The sequence below is a fragment of the Anarhichas minor genome, unplaced genomic scaffold (assembly GCF_050575085.1).
Source record: "Anarhichas minor isolate MPS153535 unplaced genomic scaffold, ASM5057508v1 ptg000018l, whole genome shotgun sequence".
Classification (NCBI taxonomy): Eukaryota; Metazoa; Chordata; class Actinopteri; order Perciformes; family Anarhichadidae; genus Anarhichas; species Anarhichas minor.
In genome coordinates, this window is record NW_027466464.1 from 4,647,709 (window position 1) to 4,659,615 (window position 11,907).

Consider the following 11,907-nt stretch of genomic DNA (forward strand, 5'->3'; position numbering starts at 1 on the left):
TTAATATGTCCAACTCGGGCAAGGGTGTAGGTTTGGTCTCAGCATTGGTAGGGACACTGCCAGCCCCCGCCATATAAAAAAAACTTAGTTGATATTATGTTGAACAGGCAAACTTAATTAAAAATATATTAACATTTGTGTAACTTGGAACTGATTTCAACATAACAGTAATAAAACCTTAGTTGAAATACAAAACAGTATTCTGCACCAGATAAATAATAATAAATAAATGAATAAAAAACGTTCTGCTAAAATGCCAGTATACAGTAACAGTATATTCTATATCCAAAATATATATAAAAAACTTTTCCCAGTTGTGCAGCCAAAAAATAAATAAATAAATCTATTCTGCAGCACTTAAAATATATACATAAAAATATATACACATCATTCATAAAGATGTTACAAGGATTTTATTAGTATTCAGTAACCACTGGAGGCGGTGGCTGCGGTGGCTATTTGCGAAAACCTCCAGCATCCCCAGCCACGGCAGCCACCACTGCGGAGGAGGCGGTGGCTATTTGCGAAAACCTCCAGCATCCCCAGCCACGGCAGCCACCACTGCGGAGGAGGCGGTGGCTGCCGTGGCTATTTGCGAAAACCTCCAGCATCCCCAGCGGCGGTGTCGGAGGAGGAGGAGTCGGTAGAGGAGAAGGCGGAGGCGAAGAGGCTGGCTCAAAGCTCAGGGCCACCTGAGAGGCAGCAAGTCGGAGGCTGATTCGAGTATCCAGAGAAACATCACCTTAAAAACAGACACACAGTGTAAACAGCAGAATGCGTATAAAATCTGTAGCCCTGTAGACAAACATATTTTCACATGTTTACATGTTAACAATAAATTGTATTGCTGTTATGTCTCTCTTTAAACAATGCCTACATACTGTAACGGTTTCGTCCACCACCCTTATCCTGTCATTATAAGTTACAGGGAAGCCAAAATGCTCCCAAACTTGCAACTTCAATGATGCCGGGGGCTTCTCAAGTTCCTCCGTTCACGTGAACACACTACTGCTTTATATCTGTTCACTGACACTTTGCATTGATATTTGGGGACTTGTCACTTGAAAAGGAACAGCAGCAGTAAAACTTTATTACACACTGTGATGATTAAACTGTAAAACAAATAAAATAAAAAAGAAATACTCAATTCATTTGCGGTTCACAAGTGTGTCGAACTTTAAGGTGCGATCCGAACCGATCACGGATCGATCCGTGATCCGTTGAGGCAGACCTGGAGCTGAGGTCCGGGTCCGGATTTGAGGTCAAAACCCAGTGAGACTGAATAAACAGAAGGCCTACCAATGTTCAGCTTGGGCAGAAAACACACAAATGGACTTTTAGATTGCAAAAAGGATCCATTTGTCTGAATAATAATAATGAAAACAACCCAAAATAAAAGTATGAACCTGAAGACGAGCACATCGGAACTAAAACTTAATGTCTTTTTTGTACAGCAAAAAATATTGAGCGCTGAACTGAAGCCCATATCACTAATGCAATACTGGATTGTCAGTAATGCTTGCGCGCACACACACACACACACACACACTGTTAAAGCATTCTCCTCTTTCAACGAGTTATGTGATGGAGGATGTGAGAGAAACATTTGTCAATCATAAATTGAACTCCTTCAACTCCCCGTCCAAAGCAATATATTCCTTTGCTTCCGCGTGATGACTCCCTGCTCCTCCAAGCTGGGGCCGAATGCCATCTACTTAGTAGGTTATACACTGACTCTGGATAAGCACCTCATACAACCCTAGTTCAAAACATCACAACTATTCTTTTAACACAGGTGATAATCTGACTGAGCACATACCTTTCCTTCTCAACTTGCTGTTAAACTGCTCAATCTGTAGGTGCTGTCAGTTTGAGTTGCTGTGTTTTCATTACATTGTTCTGCTGCTGCTTTCATATTTGGTAATCCTCTCAGAAAGATGCCTGAGATGCTGAAAGGTACCATCTCCTCTGAATAACACAAACGGGGAGCAAAGAGCGTCTTCTTGGACAAGCAAGCAATTACACATTTTTTTCCTTAATTTTTTTCCTTTTTAACTTCATGATAAATCTGGTTATTTTTACCAGCGGCTTGGTTTATAACAATATTCCGTGATTAGTGGGCACCAAGGTGTTTATTCTTACATTCTTCTTCAGAAGGCAGACTTTTAAATGTGTACTGAGAGGATAATCCACATTGTTCATGGTGACCACAGTCGTGATCAACACATGCTCACTCTTCCATGTAGGTATGTTTAGTTCTTAAATTACACAAATATAACAAGTATGATGTATACAACTAATGTAAATTAACCATAAACATCAAATATCAGATGAAATAATCAGCATTAAATACATCTGTATCAATAACCTAGATAATTAACAAAAGCACATGTAAATATGACTAAATCTATGGTTTAAATACACTTATACTGCCATCTAGTGGTAGAAAGGTGAACACTTACTTTGCGTGTCCTTACAGGCTACACTCTGCGTTCACTAAATCAACAGCACAATACAATGGAACAAGAAATATCAGTGCCAACTGCAACATTTATGTGAACACAAAAATGACTTTGATTAAACTATATCACGAACTGTATTGCATCAAACAATGCACCGATTAATCGAAAAGTTGATTCTTACTGTGTACAATACATGGATAAATTAAATTAAATCGCTACTACTGCTGCTAACACACTCCCATCGACCCAGGATTATTTATTTATATTTATTAATGTATTTTCTTCTAATGTTACCCTGGTATGTGCTTGCATCACAGACTATAACGGTAAGCATTTCTTGCATATGGTCATTATATTGCCTTCATTTATATTTTGAAATATTCGTATTTCCGGGTTACATGTTGTGCTCTACGTCTCGTTTTAAAGGAAAAAACAAAAAAGGGATTTGCAAAAACGAAATACGGCTCGTTATTTGACTTTGGTTCTTTGGTCCGTATTTTGTTTTTTCCGAATTAACGGTAAAACAGATGACTAAAACGTACACGGACCAAAACGGACCGGGGTACGGATCGGATCAGCCTCACAGCAGAAATGAGAGCTTTGGGACGGGGGTGCAGAACAACAACATCCGGTTCAAGGTGAGCCCTCCGCAGCTCAGCCAATCAGAATAGGGCTCGAGTTGACCCGCTCCCTCGCTCTCTCTTCCACTGCATTTCTCATCTGGTCTCTCGAAGAGGAATACGGCGTGCATAAAGTAAGTAACAACTATCTTTCTCTGAATTGAATTCAAAAACGTTGTTATGTCTCTGTAACTATTGCTCTCTCTTCCTTATGGTAATTCAACTCAAGATATGAGTGTGTGTTTGAGTGCCAGTATTGAAATTAAGCAGTATGTTATTTATAAATGGCTCTATTAATGAATTAGGTAGTCATTAACTAACTGATTTGCCTGATTTAACTGTAAGAGACATCGAAGTTGGCCGTTTTTTTTGGGTTGTGGACTATTTTAAAGGTACCACATGGTAAAAAATGAACCTTTTCCGACCTCTTTTATATTCACAGCAAGTATCCATGTCTGGGGGAGGGGCTCACTGCTGAAATGTCAGCCTCATAGCTCGAGGTGTTGTCCCTACTTTTTACCACCAGATGCGTTTTCCTTCAATTGTGTGTTTTAAGAGGAATTTTTCTGTGCCACATACCTTGCTCTACTGTCTGGTCACATTGTGTTATTTATGTTTTCCACTTTGTTAAACACTTTGTGACTTTTGTCTGTGAAAAGCGCTTTATACATATTTTTTTCTTACTTACCTTCTTATGTTTTTGACTAAAGATGTCTCCTTTCTTTGTTTTTCTTTCAGAAATGACCCCGACAAAGTCCGCCAGCTTCTGCCCGTTGTGCCCCAATGTGTATATGGCCTTGCCACATCACCTGACAAGGTTTCACGGGGTGGAAAACATCGAGGAGAGAAGACTCCTGCTCAACCTCGCAAGCGGTCGGGTCAACGTCCGTTACGAGGCTTGTCCAGTCTCGGGCTGTAAATACAAGAGCTCGAGACTGGACAAGCACATTCGGAACGGCCACACAAAGCTGAACATGGCCACGGTGCAGGTTAACCTGCAAGCTGCAAGACGGCAGGTCACGTTCCGTCTTCTGGCAGCTCTGAGGGCATCGAACCCTGCTGTCCCTGTGGTAACGGGACTGGACATGGACATGGACATGGAGCTGCAGGAGGAGGGGGAGGTAGAGAAGAGGATGAAGAAGATTTGCAGCAACCCCAAATGTGCCCGCCTATTTAGGCGGCTGTCAATACAGGTGAAACATCTGGAGAGTGAGCTGTCCAGGTCCCGCAAGACCTTCCAGAGGCTGTCAAAAATGCTCCGCCGTTTCTCCTCTGCACCTAAAACGGTGAGTGCAACTGGCTGGAAGATGAGAAGCATCATCATACCTGCAAACTTGTCGGCGAAATTCGCCGTTTTGAATCAAAATATATCATCCACGTGACTCGTGTAGATCCGTAGAGGGGTTATTTTTAGGGGGGGTCAACTGGCCAGCCAGCGTTTCTCAGATTGGAGTGAGACGAGGAGAAAAGGTGATGTCGTGATCTTCGCGATACAACATCTTTGATGTGACGTGTCGAGTCTTGGCCAATCAGCGTTAAGATGTCTACAGCGTCTTCATTTCCCTCCATTACAGTTTAAGTTAAGTTACCGTTCAGACTTGCTGGGTTAAGTTAACGTCCACTGCATGCAAAACTTTGTCCACTGTTAACGTTCGTCTTTATCACGATTTAGGAGGAAAAACGTAACGTGATGAAACATGCAGCCCCCCCATGTTCCGGTTCAGTTCACGCGGTCACTCATTAACGTCATATTTAAAATAAAAGTCTCTCGGGGAGCATGCCCCCGCACCCCCCGACAGGGTTTCAGGTGCTTGTCACCTTTTTCACCTCTTATGAGTTTGCAGGTATGATCATACTGGTTGTCAAAATAATAACAATTATTATTATACCCTCTGTTATTTCTGGTTTCTTTTTCAGCCGAAGCCAGGTAAAGCTGGCAGCGGGTCAGGTGGAGAGGAGATGGAGGAGGGGTACAACAGCGGAGAGTCCGAGCCAAACGGGCAGCCACCACCGGAGGAAGAACCGCCGCAGGAAGAACCACCGGAGGAAGAACCACCGGAGGAAAAAACACAGGAGGAAGAACCACCGGAGGAAGAACCACCGGAGGAAAAACCACCGGAGGAAAAAACACAGGAGGAAGAACCACCGGAGGAAAAAACACAGGAGGAAAAAACACAGGAGGAAGAACCACCGGAGGAAAAAACACAGGAGGAAGAACCACCGGAGGAAGAACCACCGGAGGAAGAACCACCGCAGGAAAAACCACCGCAGGAAGAACCACCGGAGGAAGAACCGCCGCATCCCGAGTCAGCACCACTGGAGGATTCGGAGTTTGAGGACGAGGCAAGGCCAGTTCGGACTGGTGTCCAGACCAGACAAATGACCCGCAGACTTTTCTGAGGCAGTGGGAGAGGCCTCGGCATGAGCACCCCAAGCCAATTGGTAAGAAGGAAAAGTAGAGTGTGTGTGTGTGGTGTAATATTCCATTTCAATGTTAAATTAAAACTTAATTTTGAATTTGTATTCACAGATTCATAGCTGAAAGAGTTCCAGAAGTTTACATCTCAGCAGTAAGTGCTCAGCTCAAAAAGAAAAGGACACACAAAGGACACACAAAGACACACACACACTACACTCTCATACCACACACATTTTCTGTAAATAGTTTTAAATGTATTGTTTCTCTAAATAACTTACATTTGCTCACTTTTTCTTTATGTATAGATATTTAAAAGAAAATTCATTTTGCGTGATTTTCGTTAGTATATTTTACTTTACAGTTCATTGTATAGGTTATAAGGATGCACATTGTGTTGGAATCCAAAGGTGTATATAAATGTTTGTTTTTTTACTATTTTTGAGTATTTTAGTATTGATATTATTTGAATATGATGTTTACATATTTAAGTGAATAAATCTGTTTTGCTAACGGCGATCACTGTTCTCCTGCTTATTCACATAAAATGTCATGTGTATACCATGTGTCCCTACCACTTTCTGTCCAAAAGTGTCTTATTTGTCCTACTGACAATCAGGACAAGTTCTGCTATTTAAGTGGGGACAATTGTCCTCCATGTCCACCCCAAACAAATGTTGTCAGAATGGCAGTTTTTGGATTATTTGGGAATGCTCCTGTTGGAAAGTTGCCTTGAGAGTGAGTCTTAGACACAAGTGGGTTTTTGTTGGGTCCGATGTAACACTTCTAAATGACTTGCCTTGTTTACAATATACCTTATTGAGAGGGAAGAGGAGATGGGTTTGGGAAGTGATTAGGGAAGTGATTAGAGAAGCGCTTAGCGAAGTTCCCCAATTGTGGCCTGTTTCAGGTGGTTCTTTTAGCTAGGGTGGGAAAGTAATATGAAGTGTGACATCTTAAATAAAAAGAGCTGCACAGAGCTGCCAGGGCGTCCCTTATGGGGTGGGAGGTGTTGTCCATCAGGGATGATAGCTTAGCCATCATCCTCCTGTCTCCCACCACCTCCACCGTATCCAGTGGACACCCCAGCACACTGCTGCCTTCTTGATGAGTTTGTTCAGTCTGTTCCTGTCAGCTGTCGAGATGCTGCTGCCCCAGCAGACCACTCCATAGAAGATGGCTGATGCCACCACAGAGTCAAAGAAGGTCCTCAGGAGTGCTCCCTGTACTCCAAAAGACCTGAGTCTCCTCAGCAGACAGAGTCTGCTCTGACCCTTTTTGTAAAGTGTATGTGATCAGTCCAGTTTATTGTTCAAGTGAACACCCAGGTACTTATAAGATCTCACGATCTCAATGTCCATTCCCTGGATGTTCACTGGTACCAGAGGAGAGCGTTTACCCTGGTGGAAGTGCACTACCAGCTCTTTGGTTTTACCAGTGTTGATCTGGAGGCGGTTCCGCTGGCACCATCCTATGAAGTCCTGGTTCAGTTCCCTGTATTCCCTGTCGTCACCGGCGGAAATGAGGCCGACGATTGCAGAGTCGTCAGAGAACATCCACTCCGATGCTAGATTGGCAGGCGAACTGAAGTGAGTCCAAAGATGAGCTCACCAGGGGGCGGAGATGCACAAGGACCAGCCTCTAGCATCTTCATCAGGTGGGATGTTAACGCCACCGGCCTGAAGCTGTTGAAGTCCTTGGGTCGCGGGGTCTTTGGGACTGGTACCACGCAGGATGTTTTCCACAGCTGTGGCCCTCTCCCCAGCTTCAAGCTCATAGTAGCTGTAAAACTACTGGAACCACGTAGGGATGGACCGATGTAACTCTGTCAGTCCCGATAGCGATAGCAGTACCTGGGCTCTGGATGTTGGCCGGCTGGGTGGAAGTGACAGGGATCATTATTTTATGAGCAAGAGAATCAGACTTGACTTAAACATTGCTTTCCTAACTTTGTAAATCAAAATATAATAAATAACAACATAGATATGAATTTAATAAATCGTTGTTTTAATTAAAATAATACAATGTACACCAGCAACTTGGTGAAAAAAGAACAAACAATAAATTGGCCAAAACTTAAACAGGAATACAAATTCCATTATGTAATGTATATAGTATACATCCATAGAATCACCCTAAAAAATATCATTTCATACAAACATTACATTTGATATGAACGACTGATCTAAAGTATGTATTTATGTCACACATATTTATCCTGACAGCAGATCCCACTTCCACTGTTGCTGTACTAAACATTAGTAACCACAAGATGGCAGACATGTTTCAGTACTTCTTCACATGCAACATCGTCTCATCAACAAATATCTCAACACTCAATGTGAAATAACTGTATTATATGATATTGAATATGATTATTGATTACAAAAGACATTTACTAGAGTTACATGGTGTTAAATCAGTCTCATACGTATTCACAAACAAATGTAGAGTTGCATAACTTGTATAAGACAATGCACAAATAAATGCAGAGTGATTTGTATCCGTACATCTGTGTGTGTGTCTCTTCTTTACATCTCGGTGTGTGTGTGTGTGTCTCTTCTTTACATTCCGTACATCATCATTTGTAAATAGAAACAGCTGTACAAATGCATTGTCATATTTTTACTAAAACATCCCCATCTGCATGGCTTGCTCACATTGCATGAATCTGCCATTGTTCACGTTGTATAATAAATGTAAAAGTAAAAGTTTCTCCTTTTCAAACGTGTTGGCTCTTGCGATCAATTTAAAGAGAGCTAAATTAAATGAATAAACAAATAGCTTAAATAATTAACATAATTAACATGATGAATGAATTGCTAATCACGACTGGAATTATCTGAATGTAATGATTCACTAACTGATCTATTTATTTAATTAAGACTCACATTTGCAACATTTATGGATGCTGCAGAGAAAAACAAATGTATAACTGATAACTTTAAGGAGCTGTAGTTCATATTTTGAACGCTAATATAGCAGCAAATGCATATATGCTACATAAAAACATGGATACAACAAAATATAAATCTCGATCCATCTTTTTGATTTATTTTCACGTTCTGTGTACCATTTTCTCATATTGATTTCATTTTGATATTGTGCAATGACTCAAATTGTTCAATGATCTATTTAGGCCAACAGTATGTACCTGACAGTACTCTTTTACCTCTACCTCTGCTTGTTGCAAAGTAAAAACACAAATGTACCTCGAAGTTATTTTGTTATCATCTGTGCCTATCATAATAATAATGCATTAAGTTCCCACATTGTTTCCCCTTATTCATTAACGTCACATCTTCTTCCCTTGCACCTACATGTACAGTATGTATCATTACGTTCTGTACTGGTTAACAATCAGTAAAGATTTCAATTATTTATGATTTCATTTGAATTCAATTGGGAAGAATTATACTGCACGTTGCCGTAATCTAAAGCTTTCCCCATTTTATTCATATCAACATGCAACATTGTGATTATCAATACTTAACAGTACTAACAGTAATGCCTTTGAGTCAAATGAAAATCAAAAAGATATTAAATTATCACTTGCACAAAATTTATTGTATATGAATTGTCATACATTGTCAGATTTTTGAATTTTATCAGAAATATCATGATATTGTTTCTAATATAAAGACATATTTAGAAAGTTTGTCATACATTGCTTTTTATTGTGCTACTCAGTAAATAAGCAGTATACATACAGTACATACAGTTTACGTGAACATACTGTGTTCTATAAATACCTTCAAGCTTTTAGAATGATTATTTCTCGTTCATCCTGAACCGTCTGTCTCCTTCTTGGTTTGTGAGCAGATGCAAAGAGCTGCTGACAGCTTCCTGTGTGTGTGAGGAGCTTCCCAAACCCACCAGCACAGAAGAAGCAGACAGAGACGTGAGAAGAAGCAGGGAGGACGTAATCATACTCACTGGGTCTCTGACTCACTGGGGTGCTGAGAGTGGTTCAGTGGTCTGTGATGGGTCTGGGTCTTCCTGGGATGATGGGTTGGTTGACGTCCACTCTCAGCTGCCCCAGGAGTGAGACAAAAGCACAGAGGAGTCCTGCCCTGTGAGACACAAACACAAGAGATGAAAACTTTTAACTCAACTATACGACCTTTACATTGTTGTGTTGAATCTGGCCTCCAATCTTATTACTGATACTTCTGTAGTCTTAGTGAGGGATTACTTACTCAGCCCACTGAAAGAAAGGAGACCGCCGCTCTCCATCTGGTCCTGTGGTCCTCCATCCTTCTCATCTGGTCCTGTGGTCCTCCATCCTTCTCATCTGGTCCTGTGGTCCTCCATCCTTCTCATCTGGTCCAGAGTGAACACATCTTCTCTGTTGTCTAGGAGATCCTGGATGTTGCTTCCTGTGTCACAGCCATCGATACCTGAGTAAAAGAGACTTGGAGACTTTTCTTGACGTTAGTCATTTTTACCATACCATCTGGTACCCTAACCCTTCACCTAACTATCAAAAGTAGATCGAGTGAGTAAAATGAACAATCTTTGAATAACTGTTAAGTGAGACTTTGAGGCAACTTGTGTTAATGTTGTTATTAAATGTTGATTTACCTTTGTCTGGTAAAGACATCTAGACTTTATAAAGAAAAATACACAACGGCCGACATGGACCACGAAGGCCGGGTCCTCTGAAGGATGCAGCCGCTGGATTGGGACACAGCTTATGTGAATAGCCGTAGGTCCTAGCTGGGTTAGTTTAGCCTCCATCTCGGTTCTCCTCCCTCTCGACTCGGCTTTCAGTGGCGTTTGGTCCGGCGGGTCAGGCTGGGTGGTGATTACCACTGCCTTTGTGGTGTTTAATTCATGTTATTAAGGATGCATCATGTTTCAGATGTCCACCCTGTCTGTCCTCAGCTGAGCTGTCAGTACTCAGTGTGTTTTTATCTCTTAACCTCCACAAGTGGACGGTTAGTTGCTGCTCTGTGCGGTCAAGAGGACACCACAGGCTCTGAACCTGTGAACCCAGTGATGCTGACAGATCTCACTCAGTGGCGCTCTGTCCAGTGCGTTGCGAGTGTGCCAAACACACTTTTGGTAATTTTGTGGCCAAGGTCCGTCGGCGCACCTGTTTTGCACCTGTGGTGAACCTGTGAAGCACAGGCTGGGATCAGAAAGAACAACCCTATGGGAGTTAGAAGTGGGGCCAGACGTTTTAAGTGATTCATAATTCTTTGTGGAGCTGTGTGAAATGTTTTCAGTGCGTCTGTTGATTCTCAGAAGAAGTTGTTTAATGTGCACAGAACCACGGGGGCTCTGTTGTTATTTTACAGCAGCCTGAGGTTGGTTCACAAAATGTCACCAGCGGATCTGCTGGTTTTTGGCTCTTGTTGTGGCTCAAAAAAGAAATGTTTGGTCTTATTTTGAACTGGAGAATCTGCAGATTAATTCCATACCTGATACTTTATGATCCACTAAAGTTCGGCCTGATACGAGTTGAATAAAATCCTTGTTTTTGTTATATTTGCAAACTGTATTTGTAGATAATGCCCCATTATCCACTAAACAACCTCACCAATTAAATCCAGGATGACAACAGTGACAAATATAAAATAAAACCATATTCATGGAACATCAGAATGAAGTTTGTTTCACAATAATCAATATACAGCATTTTGACCCACAGTAAATTTGCCTAATGATGAATAATGATTCAGTCTACGACCAATAATCAATAAAGAGAGGATCAAAGTATATTCTTAACACTATTTTCAAATGGATGTTATGAGTGGGAGCACTGAATGAGCTCAGCGGTTCAGCTAGCATGCAGGTGATGTAATCACCTGCCATAAATCACACAGCACAGGTTAATGGGACCCCCGGCTCCGTTCAAGGCCTAAATTTCCATTTTAATTTTCTGCTCAGTGGAGTTGATGTATGTAGGGACACAGTGAGTAGCCAGGCTCTCCACTCCCTTCTATGTATTGTTATACGACGGTGACCTTTCCTTTCTGGATCTGTAATACTAGACTCTCTCACATGAGGGGACAGGTAGGCGTGCACCACAGTCACACAAGACATTTCCTATCCAGTGAAGACAAATGTCACACAGCATGTAGGGTGGGAATTAGATTATTCCTGAGAGCTTTGAACAAACTGAGCAGTAATATTGGATCTTTTCATAAGGGCATACAGTATCTGTGATTGCCCTGTTGTGTTGTGCAACACAACAGAAAAGGCCAACTGTTGCCAGATGAAGTTAAGAAGAGTCCTCTCATGATCTTAGATATGTTTACAGTCCATCGGTAAAATGAAAACCAAAACATAGGATTAGCAGAGCTAACCCCACTCTTAAAAATGGATGGGTGGATCAAATAAACAGGGCGTTTTTAGGAGATCGCTGTTTGTGTGTTGCGTCAAAGTTAACGTGCATAACGAG

The 11,907-nt window shown here is 41.5% G+C and overlaps 1 protein-coding gene and 1 long non-coding RNA gene across 2 annotated transcripts; one reads left to right on the forward strand and one right to left on the reverse strand.

Annotated features, from left to right (window-relative positions):
• Positions 1–398: 398 nt before the first annotated feature.
• On the reverse strand, positions 399–3,036 carry LOC142952808 (uncharacterized). Its single transcript, XR_012954723.1, has 2 exons — positions 1,820–3,036; positions 399–742 (listed from the first exon to the last, which is right to left on the reverse strand). It is a non-coding gene; the product is annotated as an uncharacterized LOC142952808 (long non-coding RNA).
• A 41-nt stretch (positions 3,037–3,077) lies between these two features.
• On the forward strand, positions 3,078–6,017 carry LOC142952746 (uncharacterized). The gene is made up of 4 exons (XM_076094649.1): positions 3,078–3,216; positions 3,821–4,368; positions 5,000–5,524; positions 5,613–6,017. The coding sequence occupies exons 2-3, from the start codon at positions 3,823–3,825 to the stop codon at positions 5,480–5,482; spliced, it is 1,029 nt and encodes a 342-aa protein (XP_075950764.1). The 5' UTR covers positions 3,078–3,216; positions 3,821–3,822; the 3' UTR covers positions 5,483–5,524; positions 5,613–6,017.
• The last annotated feature ends 5,890 nt before the right edge of the window (positions 6,018–11,907 follow it).

Bases quoted from the DNA above. Each gene is read 5' to 3' on its own strand.
- LOC142952746 (XM_076094649.1), top strand. From the start codon at position 3,823: ATGACCCCGACAAAGTCCGCCAGCTTCTGCCCGTTGTGCCCCAATGTG. The intron at 4,369-4,999 runs GTGAGTGCAACT...TTTCTTTTTCAG, and splicing joins TCTCCTCTGCACCTAAAACG to CCGAAGCCAGGTAAAGCTGG.